General features: G+C 32.4%; 1 protein-coding gene across 1 annotated transcript in view; it reads right to left on the reverse strand.

Annotated features, from left to right (window-relative positions):
• The window catches only part of LOC118185814 (chitinase domain-containing protein 1), a 97,543-nt gene that overhangs the window by 21,948 nt on the left and 55,654 nt on the right, over nucleotides 1-19,941 (reverse strand). The window contains exons 6-7 of the mRNA XM_035355731.2: nucleotides 8,656-8,748; nucleotides 346-444 (exon numbers count right to left, since the gene is read on the reverse strand). Coding sequence (XP_035211622.1) covers nucleotides 346-444; nucleotides 8,656-8,748 — 192 coding nt within the window. The remainder of the gene's footprint in view (nucleotides 1-345; nucleotides 445-8,655; nucleotides 8,749-19,941) is intronic.

Genomic DNA, 19,941 nt, shown 5'->3' on the forward strand with positions numbered 1-19,941 from the left:
CTTAATATATAATTAGTTAATTTATATGCATATTAATTACTTTATTAAAACCCATTTACCATAGTCAAAACATTCTCAAATGATGCCAGATCCATGGAACTCAATCTTTTACAAGCAAATAACATCAGTGTTGCCACGCATTGTTGCATGCGCTGTTTGGATTATATCCCACCAGTTAACTGTTTGATTAGCTCACAAATTTCTCTAACCTGTACACATGCACTTCCTCAAAAATTTGCATGTGCATACATATATATGCATCTCGCTGCAAGGCAATTGATTAAAAAAATAAATGAATACGCAGAATGTATTTACACATCATTTAAAAAAAAAGTGCAACTCTACCTTTGAGGACTAGAGTAGTCATAGCTCATGAGACTAAAGGCAGTTATATGATCAGCCAAATTTTCAAAGTCTTGTTTCACAAATATGCCAATCTGGCCACTGTAAAATAAAAGAAGACAAAATAAATATGCCATCAAATACTTTAATACAATTTAAAAGGTCTCTAAAATTTTATGTATTTAATAAGAAAGTATATTACTCTAATACATATAATTTAAAAATTTGCCAGGAATTTAAGCAACATTAAAGACCAATCAACTGCCAAACACTTGAAAACATGACTTCATCTGATATCCAGTTTTTGGAAAAACAAGCTATTTGCATAGGCATTTTGGTAGTTATATATATATACCGTACATACAGGACAGTTTTATTTAGAATAAAAGACATTTCTCATAAGCCAGATTTGATAAAGATATCTATCAAAAGGCAGCCATCTTGCATGTTAATGTTAATATAAATTCCCTAATCTCATGATATATGGAAAGAAAACTGCTATGGTACTCCCCTCGCCCCATGTTTACAGGAAAGTAAAGTAAATTTGAAAGCATATTTCTGTGATTGAAAATGATCATCCCTGGTTGTAATGAAAACTAATATTGAAGCCATAAACACACTATCTTCTAACAAGTATCTGGACACATGTGATAGAAAAGAAAAACAAAGTTTATTCATATTAAATATTTAGCAGAGCTTCCATGAGTGGCAATTACAGCTTCAACCCTCCACAAGTCCTTGTATAACAACCACTGGTATTCTTCCCCTCGACTTGGAGTTCATATAAGACATGCACGTTCCTTTACCGATGTTGGCCAGCTATTGCACTCCTTAATTCGGCAATCCAATTCATCCCAAAGGTTCTCAATACAGTGAAGGTCTGGGCAGGCCAGTCCATTTGGTTATCTCCATTGTTCCCATATGAATACATAGTGAACCTCGCAACATGAAAGCTGGCATTGTTATCCTGAAAGTAACATGAATCCAACTTGTAAAACTGCCACAATGTACGAAGCCCATTGTCATCCCAAACAGTGCAGAAGGCACTAATGTTGAGCTTACCATGAATTTGGACCAAGGGCCCCAGTCCATACCACGACAAACACCCTCAGAGCTTAATTCCACCTCTGCCAGATTTTACAGTGGACACAAAGCATTCTGGCAGAAGGCGTTTTCCAAGCAGATGCCAGACCCAGACCCTACCATCTAAACAGTACATGGTGAACCTTTATTCACTGCTTCCGAGAACCCGCATCCACTGATCTACAGTCCACTATCAACATGCTTTGGACCACGTTAACCGAGCAGCATAATTGGACTTTGTGATCAAAAGCTTATGAGCCTCAGTACAACCATGAAAACCAAGCAGATGTCCTACCTTACGAACGGCATTCACAGAATAATACTTTTGGATGCCTATTGAAACTCCTGGGAGTGTGTGGGCCATCAACTGGGTACAGTTCTTCCAAACCTATCTGGACAGTGCCTGTTGGTCTCTATCTCCCAGTTTTATGGGTCTGTCGACTCGGGGCACATTTCGACAATCACCACTCACCTTTCACTTCTGAATCACATAGACCATCATCGATTTGGAGTAATTCCGCTTTCTAGATATGACCCTTAAGGATCGAACACTTCTGTGATATCTGACAATTACACTTTTCTCAAAATCAGATAACTCTGCACTTCAAGGCATCTTGCATGCAATTAATGCGAGTACTGTTTCCTACACAATATTTAAAGGTGTGACATATATTAGGACTGCAGATATTGACATTTGCATCGGTGTCCAAATACTTATTGCAGGATAGTGTATTTTAATATTCTTGAGAGAAAAATTTTAACTAACCAACTGATTTCAACAATTTTCCTACTCAGTGCAGTTTTCTCTTTTGTATGATCGTCATAAAATAACTTCATCCATCTCTCTGATAAACCAGGGTTTCTTAAACTTTTCTCAATTGTGACCCCTTTTTATCATTGAGATTTTTTCGCGACCCCTAGGACCTCATAATATTTGCAAAAATTTTGTGGGACCCCATAAGCCTTGTGCAAATCCGACACACGTGTGAGTGAAACTGTCAATTTTTTAATTTTTACTGTGGTATACTATTGCAGTTTTAATTTCAAAACTTTCATTTCTAATTTTAAGACACAGAATAATGTGAAAAATTTAAATAAGTAACAGACAAAATGACAGCATCGCATGCAAATCAAGGAAAATGAACGTTTATATTATAAAAAGAATACATCGAAACGTTTTTGTTTTTTTCTTTGTCTGTACTATATTATCTTTATCTAATTTCAGATACGTTGTGTAAAAATATTGGGTAATTGTAAAATTATTATAATAAGTTAAAGAAATATCAAAACTACTAAAATTTTTGGCCCCCACAGTTTAAGAAACCCTGTGCTAAATGATAGTTAATGGTAAAGACAAAATACATCTTTTGTCAAAAAAGTTCCAGGACAAAGGTCATAAAAAATAGAAAATTGCTTTACCAAATAATGATCTCAGCTGCTATCAAAGTAGTTCCCTTGGCTATCTATACATAACTGCAAATGTTTCTGGAGGTCTTGGAAACAAGCAGGGAAATCTTCAACTGCTATGCTTGCAAGCTCATTAGTCGCAGCCCCCACTGGATGTCTGCAATAATCTTGATGAAGCTTTCTTTTCAGTCACCTTTTCACTCATGGAAACAAGAAAAAAATCAAAATAATCTTTATCATAAATGCGGGATCACGTCTGGCTCAATTGAACAGTTTAGCAGAAATTCTTTTTCTTTCCTATTTCTGTTCATCTGTTAGTGAGTGAGGGATGATTCTTGCGTTTAAAGTTTCCGTTTTCCTAAATCTTCATGTAAAATCTTATGACACACATCATGATTCAAATTCAGTTCTTCTGATATCATATGCACAGTTATACAATGGTCTTCTTGCAATAACTGCCTTACATGCTCCACATTTGCATCGGTATGTGCTATAGACGAGTGACTAGCTCTGGGATCATCTTGCGCTGAATCTCTGCCTTCACAAAACCTTTTCTGTCACTTGAAAACACAACTTCTTGAAAGTGCCTTACCTACATATGCTTGCTTAATCATGTTTCACATTTCACTAGAAGTTTTCTCGAGCTTAATGCAGAACTTAATGCTCACTCTTTGCTCACAATCAGCATCATATCACCTTAACAAATGCAACAACAATCCGAACAGTATGTTGCTAAGCACAGCCCTCTAGTAAGTTTGCGTGGAAACATGTCCAAGGTCATGTCAAGTAAGAATACATACCAGATAACATAAAAACAACATTTGTTTCTTTTTAGTACTGCAAACTCAGAAATAAAAAAAAAATTGCTCTGGAACTTTTCTGACAAAGGATGTATAAAAATTATGAAAAAGTGAAGCCCAGCTCACTAATGAGCAGGCAAAAAATTTTGCTACTACCCGTAGCAGGTTTCTTTTTGGGTAATTGTTAATCCTAAATAAACTTAAGCACTTAAATGTAATTATTTGCACTGTCATTTAACAGAAGTCTCAGACATATTTATTTTACCTATGAACTTTAATGCTGCAATGTATACTAATTCATTATCCAGCCTTACCAAAATGATTGCCATACAATGAAGTTCTCTTGTTGATAAATTATGAAATTTTCTATTACAGTGGTTCTCATAGGACAACCCTTAGCTTGTTTTTTCTACTCATAAAAATATTACTGGAAATACCAAGACTAAGAAGTGACATGACTGTTGAGCATCAGTGATATGGAATTCAAGTGACCATCAATGACATGGAATATGTTACTTGTTTCCCACATCAAATATCACATTACCAGATAATGTGTGGCAATGCTGGCATACAGAATACACAATCGGTCAAACTCATCAGCTCATTCCAAAATTCTGTAATACAGTTTTGTACAAGACTTTCTCTAGTTTATTTGCAGGTTAAATGAAACAAATAATGCAATAGTAAGGCACATTTTCATTTCAAAGAGGCCGATACTAACTGGGCTGCACGGATAAGTAATATTTTAAATAATCATGTTGCTCAATGGAAAACTGAGAATTTAGCTTTTGTGTCTACCGGCATGCAACACCATACTGATGATGAGAAATTACAATGCAGTGTCTCCATATACCACTTTTCCATACTCTTATAATAATAAATATTATATAAAGTCTTATTTTTTTAATTATCTACTCAGTAAAAGAATCTCTAAGTACTATGGTGACATTTGGGCTGAATATTAGGCAGCTTGATGACATTGCAATTATGCAATATACAGGTTGAGTCCAAAATAAAGGTGCATATTTGAAATAAATGCAATGCGTTACTACATATTACACAGTGAAACGGTAAATGGCATATCACATTTTTCCCTTTCAAATAACAGTCACGTTTCCAAGTTAATGTTATTAGCCATTGAACATGCAGATCAAGTTAAAGTTCAGCATGAGAGACTACATTTGAAATGATTGTAGGAGTCATGATTTGTATGCAGAATTGTTGCCATAACTGTAGAAAAATGAAGAAAACTGATTGCTTACAACAAAAAGTATCCAAAATAGACATCTTTTCAAAGGATTCTCAATTGCACAGATCCAGCAAAAACAACAACCAGTATAAGGCTTCAAATGGAATCTGGTTGGCATTTTCAGGCATCGTTCTTCCGTTTGAAGAACTGGCTCTACAGCTGCACTATCTGTCTCTCTAGCCATAATTTTGTAATCCTATAATGTGAGCATATGTGTAGCTGTATTTCAGATTCAACCTGTACACTACTCATTGACATAAATGATGAAAAAACTGTTATGCAAAGTCATGTTATGCAATGCAATACATGCCATAAAAAATTTTATTGTATTCTTATTATCAACGCAAGTCAAAGCATGTAACTATGATTGTCTATATCTTGCACATGTAATATACATGTACATGTTTAATTACCTCATATAATCAAAAATTTGGTTAATAGACTAGATTTTAAATCATGCCTTTTTTTTTCCAATAAAATTTTTCCAAAAATGTTTATTTGAAATTCTAAAAGTACGTGCCTGAATACTTACTATTTTAAGAAACTAAAGGAAATCTTTTGTTAGTAAATAGAATTTGTTTCCTTTAGTTAAATAATGAACCCATACAAAATTTTATTTCATGGTAAAAATATTCATTAATAAAACAGAATATGTAAACTTCATCAAAATTTATGTAAATTTAAACTTTCATCAACTTTCTTACATGCATTTTAATAAGACATTAAAATGAGCATTAATTGTGTTTTTTTTTTTTTTTTTTTGTAGTGGTCTAAAAACCTGTTGCACTTTTTTAATAGTCCTGTATCAGCTGCTGCACAATCTCATCAGTTTTTTTTTTTTTTTTTTAACTTTCCAGAGTACCAGAAGACCTATCTTGTTACTGAATTCCAATTCACAATCCTCCACATCACTTTCAATGCTGCAATTTTATTAGTCTCTGGATCCACAGTGTGAAAGATTTCTCCATCACTCAGAGCTTACAAATTTCATTCACTGCTTTCACATTTCCCTCTCTAATAGGATATAGTTAAATGACCCACTATCGATTGCAAACTGTCAAAATATCAATTGCTGAAAGGACAAATTGGGAATGTTAGTGATATTCATTGTGTTCTTCCTAAAATGTTACTAAATTTTTCCAATGATTCCTTTAAATTATTTGTTGGCTTGGTTAACTGAGACCATGGATGACAGGAGCTCGCTTACAGAGTTCTGTACTTCATTGACATGAAGGCAACATCTTCATACAGCAAGACTTTGTAGAGAAACTTCCAACATATTTTCACATATTTTCCCAATATTTTTTCTGAATTTGACAGACAACAGGCAGTTTCTATCTGAATAGTATTTAAACTGTATTAAGTTTCAACCTAATCACACAATGTAATCAGAATACCTCAGAATTTTTTACAAGCAGTAAAAAACTCTGAGGTACTCATTAAAATAAACTAAATTTTAGCTTCTATAATACTGTTAAATTTTCTCATTGTTGAGAAAGTCTAAGCCGTTCATGTATAGAGGGGAATAGGATGATTAAGCAAGCACTTGAACACATTAAATGGCCCATTTTTTTTTTAAATTTTTATTATACGAACTGCAGTGGAAAGAAAATTTATGTTAAGAATTTCTTTTTTTTAATATGGATTTCTTTCTGCATATCTTAATTCAAATTCATACACTTCATAATGCCTTATTTATGTAATTATTTAATCTTTTCTAAAACATATAGGCAGTTATTCAATGCAGACATAACTTTTATGCAGTATCTCACACTGGTGGGCATTTACAAGGCATAGCAATAAAGTTCAGTGAATGATAAGAGATGCACATGCACAGTCATAGGTAAACAAAGAAGTGTGGAAAGATACTCCATAATTTGTTTTAACATTGTGTTTGAAGGAACTCAATTCAGCATGGGAATAGATGTCTCGATTTCTCGTAGTAACACTCTAGCATGCAAAGGTGTAGCAGTGGCTTTAAAACACACCTGTAAATAAATTTAAAATTCCGTTTCAAGCTTGATAAATCTGCAAAAGTAAGTGATGTCAGATAAACTAATTTCTGGAGTTGGAGCCATATCTTTAACGTATGCTTATGGATGGTTTTAACATCTGCAGGACCGGCAAAATTCTACTGAAGATGCTACTGTGAGTGGCAGGCCTGTGTTTTGGCAAATTTATTGCAAAGGATACATGATCTATGGCCAGTACAAGCCAAGGCAGGCTCTTAGTTCTTTTTCCATGAAAATGGTTAGCTACATTTGGCCCACAACATGAAACAGTTTCTGGCCTGTACAGAAGTTGTACCCTCTACCACCCAACGCATTCACCTGATCTTGCTAATCCAAATCTATTCCCACACCTGAAAGTTCCCTTAACCCTCCAAGCGTGACAGGTTTGGCCCTGAAATTTCAAAGTTCCACAAAATATCAATGAATAAATAGTATTTTCTTATTTAAAATTCCAAAATGGCCCTTTCACTTTACACCTTAACTCCTTTTTTTTCAATATATGTCGAACCCAAAACTGGATAAATCAACGGTTGGTAGAACTTTTCATGTGTAATGAAGTGAAAAACCATCCTTCTACATGTAATTTTACATCTACAACCTTTGGAGTGTTAAAAAAGAACAATTTTTGGTTATTCTAGACATTCAAAGCCATGTGATGAGCATTTTACATGCACTAAGGAAATGAAACCTTCTACAGTTATTAGTTCAGACAGTCCACCATTTTCAATAACTGTACATTTATTGTCAAAAGAGCATTGTAAGCTACAGACAAAATTTTGAAGGAATATAAAGTGTTCTTCCTGATTTAGGTAAGAATCTTTTATTTATGGACACATTCACCAAAATTTATTGTCATACTCTGCAACAAATTCAATTACAACTTTTGATTACTATTTATTATTGGGATGGAACGGGCTGACTTCCTGAAACATTGTGAAAAATGTTATCTCTAGCAGACACTTTCTCATACAATATACATATAGTGATACTATTAACTATTCACTTCCTTTGTTTGTTTATTATTTATATTATACTGAAGGTTCAAGCATTTACTAGTTTTAATGTCAAAGTTGGCACAAAAAAATACACAAATATTAGTTTCCTTATGCAACTTACTTCATTGCAAGCATTTATTCAACCAAAAATGTTTAGAATGTTGTCCGCTTTCACTGACATTAAAAAAATTCTAGTTTTTGCTGATATGAAAATCATAACAGGAAATGCTTATGAATAATTTAAGTTAATCAATAAATCTCTAATTATATTTAAATCATCATTATTTAATTGGATAACTTTCAGTATCTCTTAGAGCAAAATGCACAGTTAAAATTTCAACTGGGAAAGTGACGTAACTGGCCATTTAATACTTTAAAAACTTTAAAAACTGGAAAAAAAAAAAAGATTAAAGCTATAGCATCCGCCCAACATTTAATACAGTCATTTTTTGTTATTCAACTGAATTAACTGAAAAAACTATCATGACAATATTATACCTAAGCCAAGTTTAACGTATTGCCATTTCCTTAAAGAAAAATATATAAGCAACATAATGAAACAAAAAATGTGTGATATAAATAGTATTTATGTAACTTTCCAATAATAATAATAATATGAGTTACTTTTTATATGCAGAAGTTTTACTTAAAATAAAAATCTGAAATTCTACAATAACATATGCAAAGAAAATACGTACAGACACAAAGAACCAATAACAGCATAAAAATTCATACATTAATCTTTAGTAACAAAAAGACATATATACCCAGAGTAAGATGGTGGTGGGATAACCAAAACAAGAGCTAAGTTTTCCTTCTGCAAGGCAGTAGCTAAGTTTATAAGCAAATTTGTTAATTCCCTGAAAAATAAAATGTCAGTAATTTCAGCAAAAATAAGAGTACATTTCAAAAAATTTAATAAAAAAGATAAGACACTTCCATAATTTTAGCTCAAAAGATAGTCACATAAAAATTTTGATCCCTTTATATAAAAAGATGTACTTTTATTAAAGAAACTATACATTATTAGATATGAGATACTTCATACCTAGTTATAGTATCACAAGCTTTCATATCAAAATTGACTTTAATCAAAAATAAAGAAAAAGGTGGTGGTTGAAACAATGAAATATTGATCGTTTATCAGAGGTTTACTTCCCAGAAGCTGAATGAGTCATTGAAAAAGTGTTATTTCATGTGTAATGTAAATATGAGAAAGTCACTATCAGAAAGTCTTCCCCTTTCACAGACCATTGTTTTTTCTCTAAGCATATAATAAATGATGTGCATATACATACATGCATACATAGGCCCATGGTCCTAGTTTAAAAATCTGCAATAATAAAGTACCCATAAGTCTAATTTTTAAATGCCTATACTGGGTGTCTGAAAATGCAATTACAGGTTTCATATCCTTAAAACTGAATCAACACATGTAATTCCAATTACAAAATTTGTCAACGCAAAATTTTATAAATACAATGCCAATAATGTAGGAACGAAGACTCTCTTAATATCAAATTTAAAAATTTAATACTTTTATAGTCCCCATAGGAGTGAAAATTTCAATCAGTAAAATGGTTAAATAAATTAAATACTATAATCTTTACTATCAAAATTCACAACATGCATAAAATTAATATTTCTGAGGCCATCTACAAATAAGATGCAACATTTTACCAAACATGAAACCTTTAAACCAAAATGAGCAAATTTTCATTACAGCTGTTTCGTAAATTTAGTCAAGCATTCCAAGTTTCTTTCAGTAACATCCTTCAAAAAGTAATTTCAATATTAAATTCCTTCCTGAATATATCTATGAATTTTCTACATAAAGGAACATTTTATATTCAATTGATTAAAGTATAATTCATACATTGTTAATGGGCACATGCTCTACAAAAACATATAAAAATTAAATTTATATTTGCACTCTCTTTTCACCCAACATATAGAAATAGTTTTCATAAAATTATCACCTTTATTTAGATAAACAGCAATTGGAAGTAAGAGCATAGGAATAATACTTAAGGGAGTTAAGAGCTGTAGCAGTCTTTTATGAATAAATAGGAATAACGTTCAGTAAAAGAATGAGAGAGCAGCAACATCTTTTAGTAGAAATAATAACGAAAATTGAAAACTTAGGATAATAGAAATATAAAAGTTTTAGTTTGTAAAAGACTTTTAAATCACTATTACCATAATTTTACAATTTTCGTTATTATTTCTATTAACAAATGGTGCTACTCTAACAAATGTCCTCGGAAAACAAATATATTCCTAACTTAATTTTTCAGTTGCAGATATCTTTGCTTCTGATGAAGAGGGGCTTTGTTTGCCCTCCAAATTGATAGAGTTTCTATTCTAAAAATTTATGCCTAACACAGGTTGTTGCTTCACATTTATGATTTATTTGAGGCGTGTTTCTCTTCTATCTTTCTCTTGACATTGCCACCTTTTCCCCAACCAGGCATGATGATATTATTGCAAGAGTATACAAAAATAATGGCTGCTGCCATTTGCAGACACTCTTATTGCCGTTGCATATTAACTCTGTACTTACTATATCTGACCAATCAGATTGCTAGCTTTGACTCGGATTGTCAAAGAGAATTATAGCTTTGCAATATTTGCCATGCACACATTATTGAAACATAAACTGATATTCTTATTTTTTCCTTCCTTATATCAATTATTTAGCTTGGCATATCAAATACTATTACACTGAGTGGGACCCTTTAGCAGAACTGCTTCCACACCTTTATAATACTTCAAGTGAAAGTCAAGGATTTCTTTATAGCAGAAGCTCGCAAAGCACACAGTCGCTATCTGTTAGAGAAAGAGACACTTTCATAGAGAGGATTTTCTAACGCAAACTGACTTACATTCACATTACATGTGAAGGAAGCTCCAGAGCATATACAGCTAGCCCATTTACCATGGTTCAAACTCAGCTTAAATTACCAGTGTCATATGATCTTATCCACTGGCCATTGATAAGCTTCAAAAATTACACTATTCAATAATGATTTGGACGGGAAAATAATATATATATATATATATATATATTATATATATTATTTAGTTTTAGGCAGTTTTCCTCAGAAGGTCCTCCAAATGAAGGCATCCCTTGCTTAGGTAGACAGTACTTAATATGTTTTGCCTTAATCAATAACCAATTAAGTTTCTTTAACAAAGCCATTTATCCCAGCGTTACTCGCACCGGGCTTCCGAGGCCCGATCAGTTTGTCAAAGCTATGTAAACCCTACCCCTTAATACTGAAATGGACCACACCCGGTCTAGCTGAGTGTAAGGTGACCTTTGACACAAAGGAGGCGTTTCCGTAACTTTGTTTTATTCTGTTCGGACAAAAAGCCATTTTTCGGGTCGCTTAGGCGTGGTGCGAGTAAACTTGTTTCTAATTTCGAATTTGAAGTGCACTGAGTTCGTAGCACAACATGGCTCGCAGATTAACATAGGATGAAGAAATGGAATGATTACGTAATTTGCTAGAGAACGATTATGTAATTTGCTCGTATCGACTGATGACGAATCTATCGAAGGTGATGATTTATTGTCTGATTGCGATGAAAGGTGAGCATAATGCATCGTCTGAAGAAGAAATCGAGTCTGATGAAGAGGACGCTATTGATTCTAATGCAGTTTGTGATTGTTTTATTGGAAAAGATGGAAAGACAATTCGGATGAAAACATAATTTCGTCAAACTTTATCGTGAAATATTATTTCAAAGTTGTGTGGAAATGTTAGAGTGCCAAAAAACGTAACTTCTCCTTCTGAGTCTTGGAGTTTATTACTGGATGAAAATATCTTGAATACGATCGTCACCTGTACAAATATATATATTGACACTATCAGTGACAACTTTCAGAGAGAACGCGATGCTAAAAAAACAAAACTCTCTGAAATTAAAGCTTTTATTGGATTGCTATATTTACGTGGTATACATAAATCATCCCATGTGCATGTGAGAGATTTATGGTGCACTGATGGAATGGGAATAGAAATATTTCATAGGAGTATGTCTCATAATCGTTTTTTGTTTCTGACGAGATGCATAAGAATTGACGATGTTAGAAACAGGCAAATGAGAAAAGAAATGGACAAACTTGCCCCAATAAGATATGTATTTGGCTCTATTGTGCATAACTGTCAGGAGTTTTACACAGCTGGATCATATGTTACAATTGACGAAAAACTCGAACCATTTAGAGAACGCTGTTCATTTCAACAGTATATGCCAAAAAAGCCAGCTAGGTATGGAATAAAGATTTTCGCTCTTGTTGATGCAAGAACTTTCTTTACATGTAATTTAGAAGTTTATGCAGGTACTCAACCCCAAGGTACCCAAGGTCCGTATCATGTAAATAATTCACCAGTTGAAGTCATCAAAAGGTTAACAGAAACGTTAAATTCTGGGAGAAATGTAACAGTCGACAACTGGTATACTAGTTATGAACTTGCAAAGTATCTCCTTCAGAAAAACATTACTCTAGTGGGCACCATAAGAAAGGACAAGAGGGAAATACCGAAAGAGTTTGTGAACAGTAAAAATCGTAAGATGCATTCATCCTTGTTTGCATTCCAGAAAGACATGACTTTAGTGTCGTATGTTCCTAAAAAAAAAAACAAATTTGTTAACCTCTTATCTGTAATGCATAATGATGACGCTATTCACCAAACAACAGGTGAGGCAAAAAAACCTGAAATAATAACATTTTAACATTGAAATAACAACAGCTGTTGATGTGGTGGACCAAATCTCAGCAGCATATTCAACTGCAAGCATGGGCAAAAGATGGCCGATGGTTCTGTTCTTTACACTGCTAATAAGTCGGTTTTTGAGAGATCTTGCAACAGATTTGCTGAAAGACTGCACAGCGGAGAGTTGCACTGTACCATGTCTCCCTCGACATTTGCAAAAAAAAAACTACAATTGTACGTAAAACTTGGTAAGTTTTTTTAAAAAATTCTATACATATATTGAATAAAATTAGAGCTCTAAATATTGTCTTAAATTATGTTGTTAGTAAATGCTTAATGGGGTGTTTAATGATCTGCATAAAATATAAATCCATAAACGGGCATCGCAGGCCCGGCACGAGCACTTGCGTACGTACGATTAGCGCGAGTAACGCCAGGTTATTTAAGCCATTCATTCTCACTTTCATCATCCCTGGTACAGATTCCAATATATTTAATTCAGAATAAAAATTTGTTTCAAGGACCACACTAACAGAAGTATTTTTTAAATGAAATTCGTTCACTCAAAAGTCATAAAATGGTTAATCAAAGCAAAGTTAAGAAGCGATCACTGTTTAAGTCCTTCAGCAACAAGTACTGCTTAAAGATCATGGACTATCATACCTTTTCAAATGCTTTATGAATTTTTCAATATTACTGAAATAATGCTGTGAAATGCCAAGAAAAAGTAGATTGAGACTTGCAATCTACAAAGCACCACTCATGAAGAAAAAAGGACTGTACAACAGGAAAAAAAATATGAAAATGGCTTCTGTTGAGCTGATAATGCAAGATGAATTTAATGTTTCAGAAGAAGAAGTTTCATACAGCTTACAGTTACACATCTTTTTTAATAAAGAAAGAGGCAAGAAGAAAAAAAAGAGGAAAACGGTACTTTTAAAAGGAAAAGCTGCTGAAGTAGGAAAATTCGCGGTCTTGAAATATATAACACATTTCCTGTAGAAGGTAAAGCAATGAAATTAAGACTCAATTTATGGAATATTGTATACCTACAAAAAATATTTCATATGAAAGACATTTATTCTATATTAGAACTCAAATTGCATCCAAAACCACAGATGAGTATGTAACTGACCTTTGAAATAAAGCTACACCAATAAATAAAGCTGTGATTCTGCACAATTAATACATGGTCTGATAAAGCATAAAACTGTTTGTAGTATTAGAGACGATGTAGTGAAAGCAAGATTATTGCATAAATCAAAATTTACATTAGAAAAAGCCCTTAATATATATTCAGATCTGCAGAAATAAGTGCACATGAAATAATAAAAGATGAGGAAACTACTGTAAACATAATGAAAGAAAAATTAAGTAAACACAAGAATATATACAAAGAGGTAAATATTGAGAAACAAGCAACCAAAGTTTTTTCTGAATGTGGAACATCTCATGAGTATCAAAAGTGCCCAGCATATGGAAAAATCTGGTATGAGGGTAAAAAAAGCAAATCATTTTGCAAATACGTGTAAAAGCTATAAAATAAAAAATGATGCTATCAAGTTTTTTTAAAACAAAGAGACAGAAGCAAATAAAATTACTACATCAATGACTCTGAGGAAGAGTTAAAATTTTATGGAGGTACATTAAACCTTAGTTCAGGTAACAAAAAGAAATGGCTTACTGACATTAATGTAAAAAATAAATTTAATTTGCAGTTAGATACCAGAGCAATATACAAATTTTATTTCTAAAAGCAGAGTCAAAATGTTAGATGCTCTGATACAGAAGTCTGAAATTAAAAGATTAGTTACATTCTCTGGGAATAAAATGGATACTATAGAAAAAGTAGCACTTAACTGCCAATATGGAGAAAATAATTATGTTGTAAAATTCCAAGTTATCGACAAGTTATCGAGTACCTTCTATACATTCAAAAGTCGTTAATTCGGACACCCATAATCCAGAATGATCTATAATCCGGACCTCAAAGCTACAAACTTTCTGCGCATGCGTCAGTTGACGCATGCGCGTAAGACCTTTACGGCTGCGAATATGCGTGTGCAAAATACATTTACAAATGCACATTTAATGCATAATGGACGGTATAAGCTAAGCTAAATTTATCTAATTATCTATTTCAGTTAATGTAGCAGATCGCGTTGTTCCTTAATCTTTGAATTGGATCCAGCTTATTATTTTTTGCAGACTGTTAGAGCAATTTTATGAAAGTAAGCTTGAACTTTCGATTATGTCAAATAGAATTTCTGATATATATTTACTAATATGTAAAGGATCTACAAAGCGAAAGTATGTTTCGAAGTCCATTAAACAAGAAGTTGAATTGCTACAAAAAATGGATAAAGGCATATTCTTTGTTTATCTAAATATTAACATTTGTTTATCTAAACTTTGTTTATCTTTAACGCCGTTTATCTTTAATGCCGCGGCGCACAATGAATTGGAAGTTGATCTGTCAGCACTATCCTTATCTTCAGGGCAGATGTTTTTATTTTATTTGGCTTATAATTCCTTACTAAATGTAGTATTTCATCTCGATGTACTCCGTCTTTGATATGATTTAAACACAGCAATTATAGGACTTGAACAGCGGAACTTTGTAACTGAACAAGAAATTATGTCTGTTTATAGAATTAAAGAGAAAGTATTATCACATAAAAAACGAAGCAACTTAAACAACTTACATTGAAAGAAATGTTTAATAAAGTAAACAAATAAATATTAAGCTTTTTTGTAATTTTTTTATACCCTTTAGATCATAATTGTTCTTTATTTCATAAATTATGGTTTCATATTTTTAATTTTATAATATCCGCAAGCCATCTTACCAGATTTAAACTGATGATCTATAATCCGTAAAAATCAATAATCCGCAATCGCTGAAGTCCCGACGAGTCCGGATTAACGACTTTTGACTGTATTAGGATTACAATTATAATCTGTAATAGGTTAGATATAACATGTAATGTCAGTTTATACTGAAGACTTACAGTAGGAATGCAAAGACGTATTTGAAGGCTTAGGCTGTTTAAAAAAATTCAATGGTCAATTGTTGTCAAGTCTAACAAAATAAGAATATATTTAGATCCTAGACATTTAAATAAAGCAGTAAAACGAGAACATTATCCTATGTTAACCACAGATGAAGTTGTCATTAAAATGCCAAAAGTAAAAATATTTTCTGTGTTATATGCTAATAGCGCTTTTTGGAAAAGCCAGCTTGATGAAGTAGTAATTTCTATACCTCTTTCATTTGTGTACTACGTTTCATGACACCTTTTAGCAGATGCAAATTTAAAAGATTACCAGTGGTATATGTTAGGCTCCAGAAATTTGTCAAAGAAAATTAAATCAAATAATAAAAGATCCAGAAAGAGTAGAACGTATTATAGATATCTTAATGTGGGGATCTAATAAAAAGGAACATGATCTATGACTTGAAAAAGCACATAAGGAAGCACAAGAAAATAATCTGAAGTTCATTAAGGATGAATGTAAAATAATTATGTGAAATATATAAGACATCAGTTAAGACAAAATAAAACCTGATTTTTTTAAAGTGGAAGCAACTGATAAAATGCCCCAATCTAAACATGTACCTTCTTTACAAAGATTTTTAGGAATGATAAATCACTTTATCATATTTACTTCTTAACAGCTACTGGTGTACCATTAAGATAGTTACTTGAGAAAAATTTTCTTTGAGACTAGACTGAAAAATATCAAAGAACTGATTATAAAACCGCCTGTATTGAAATTCTATGACATTAATTAGGATGTAACTCTTTCCACAGATGTAAGCTCTGAAGGATTAGCTGCTCTTTTACAGCAAGAAAATAAAATTGCTTATGCTTTCACAGTTCTGACAAAGAGTCAGAAAAATTATGTTCAGATAGAAAATGAGCTTTTAGCTATTACTTTTATATTTTCTAAATTTCACTGAATATATTTATATATAACAAACTTATTATGGTTGAAACTGATCATTAACTATTAGAAAGCATAACTAAGAAGCCTCTGGTTAAGAAACTTCAGTGATTACAAAGAATGCTGTTAAATTTACAAAAGTTTGATCTAGATCAGTGTTTCTTAACCTTTCTAGCGAGTCGCACCCCATTGAATCTGAAAATATATCTCCGCACCCGATTGAAAAATGTGTTTTAATTTTTTTAGTCTAGAAAAATACATTTTTTGTGAAACTTATTGTTTTTGGGAAAACACTGTACATTTTATATAAATACAAAACAATATTATTTTTATTAATGACTAGTCTGTTGTTGTTTGTTCATTATTATACTGGCGAAGCGAGGTTCCTTTTTTGAAAGACATACGCGCAAGTCATCACTTGCATTTAAGCGATTTCTCGCTTTAGTTTTTACATGCAAAATAAATCTTTTTCCATCTTTTTCGGTTTCTAAATAATCGATTTAATTATTTAGAAATAATGTAATATAATATATACATAATGTTCTTACGTTTGTAATATCAGTGAATCCTATTCGGCTTGAAGGGGCAATTAAGAACGTATTAGTCTCAAGAGGTTTCTGTACAAGTCATAATACACAATACACATGTCGCAGACACAATAGTTGACTCAACTTGACTCAGCTTAACACAGGCGCAGTAGATGCAGATACAAATCTGTGAATCCGTAGAGTAGCACATATTGAACTCAGCGCATGCGCAAGCTGGGATAACGTTCTCCGCTTGTATTCCCACAAAGTTTTTTTTCTTTTCTTCGTCACCTAGCTGCCTGTTTGCGTTTGTTTGTAGCATTTCATGCCTTTTCGTAGCGTAGTGTATACGCTCATCGGCACCGGCTCTTTCCTGTGTCTTTTGCCGATAAGTGAGCTAGGTGATACCAATTTTTATGAGCTTCAATATTGGGGACACAATTTGCAGATTTGAAATATTTTATTATAAGAAATTTAATAAATGATATTTAATAATTTTTAAGGTTAGGTAGGGGCTTCTCCCGCACCCCTCCGGTTAAGAACCACTGATCTAGATGCATGTTACAAAAAGAGGAAACACATAGCAGAGAAATATAGCAGACATTTCAAGAACATTGTAAGAAATTTTATGTGGAAATATATTTTAATCGCCAAAGAGGGCATAAATCTTTCATGATGTATACTTCTTATTCTTGGATCTGGCAGTGCCAGTTGAATGCTTGTTAGACTTGAATAAACTTGGAAGTTTTGAAACCTGATTTGTAATGTTTGTTTGACCTTGGTGAAATTGTGTGTTATTTGAATTGAATTGTGTTTCTTGAACCAGGATAATTTGAAATCTTGATGATTATTATATTATTTTACAAACATATTTGAATACAACAGAAAAAACAATGAAGATACAGAAATTTGTATGCCAATTCTTGCATCTGATGACAAATTGTCGAACTGAAGAAAGAAAGCAAAATGCTACACGTCAGAGTTTAAAGAAATATATTCTGGGAGGTTGGTCAGAAAGAAAACATCAATTAGGACTTTAAGTCAAGTACACTGGGACTACAAAGATGAGTTGACGACAGAAAATGACTTATTTTCTAAAGGAGAGTACTTATTCCTTTATCTATGCAAAAAGAGATGTTAAATTTAATACATGGGGATCACTTTGGCATAGAAAAATGTAAGAAAAGAGCTTGAGATGTTTTGTTTTGGCCACTTACAAACAAGCGGATAGAAGGTAAAATTTCAAAATGTCCTATATACAATGAATATCAGAGGGAAAATGTAAGGGAACCTGTGATACTGCATGATATTTCTAATTTTCAATTGTATAAAGCTGGAACAGATTTATTTGAGATTAACAAAAATGTATACTTATTAATTGGAGATTATTACTCCACCTTTCCTTAAATCTTCAAATTACTAGATACTCAAAGTCAGACCACATGAAATCCTATTTTGCAAGATGTGGCATAACACTGATAATGATATCTGATAATGAACCTCAATTAGAAAGTAAAGGACTTTTGGATTTTGTGAAGAAATACCAATTTAAACAGTCCATACCATCAGCAGTCTGATTAGCAGAGTGTGTTCAGAACAAACAACACAGAAATTATTAAAGAGAGCTCAAGCAGATCATGCTGATTATTACTTAGCATTCTTAGCTTAAAGGAACTCTCCAACTAATGAGATGTTCGCATCATCAATACAATGACTATGAACAATTCTTGCTACAATTCAAGAAAAAATGTTTCCTACATCAGAAGAATTACTGAAAACTCAAAATAAGGAAAATAAAAAAAAAAAAAAAAAAAGAACTAAACAAAAGTCTTATAATGATTATCATACAAACACATTAGCATTGTTATGCTAAGCAAATTATGTTAGGGTATATCAGATAATCACTAGAACACAGCAATTGTAAATTGTCAGTATATAAGATGCCCAGATCATTTATACTAAGCTCAGGAAGAGCAGTATTTAGAAGAAATAGAAAAGATATTAGAGACGCTAAAAGAAAACAATTCAGTTTCTGAAAAGAATATAAGAGGAACAGAGCAGAGAGTTACTGCAGAGAAAATGGATGTGAAAAATAATGATCCTAGATCTTCTCAATGGCAAAGTTTAGAAGATAAACTACTAAACTCTGCTAACTCAGAAACAAGGGAGAGCGAGCCAATAATTAGAAATGGGAGAGCGACTAAAAAGTCGGCCAGATATTCGGACTAACTTTTGAACTCTTAAAATAAATATAAATAAAAATAATTAACATTGTCAATTTTACTTGTGTTTTGAAATCTTAATATAAACAAACGTTATAAATGTAAGTGAATAAAAAAAATTGGAAAGCTTTCGGATTTTATATTAAGCCCAAAGGAGCCTTTTTTTCATTTACACATAGTATATACACGTTTCAAGAACATTTAGGCAACACACCTTTGGGCTAAAAATATTTAAAAACAGCATATCTTTAGAAGTTCCAATAGACAGTCTTATGCCTGGAGACTAAAATATTACATTCTATACAGTGTGTTGCCATTGTTTGCTTTGAAATCATAGAGTTTCTTATTAAAAAATTCATTAAAGTTTAAAAAATATGAAATAGCTAATGAAACAGATTCAAGATTCAGGCTTCTAGGCACCCATATTGGAGTGGAGGTCTATGTTATTCAAAATTTATATCTCTAGGTATAGTTGTTTATTCAAAGCGCAAGAAACATATATACATTCATGCAGATTCTTCGTTATTTAATGTCTTTATATATAATACACAGCAATAATATTTGGTAGCAACAATTTGAAAAGTTATACAGCTGTTTATAGTAATTTGACACTAAATTCCGTTTTGAGACTT

This window comes from Stegodyphus dumicola, chromosome X1 (assembly GCF_044657685.1).
Source record: "Stegodyphus dumicola isolate Sdum_Otavi_A_Nest chromosome X1, ASM4465768v1".
NCBI classification, from domain to species: Eukaryota; Metazoa; Arthropoda; class Arachnida; order Araneae; family Eresidae; genus Stegodyphus; species Stegodyphus dumicola.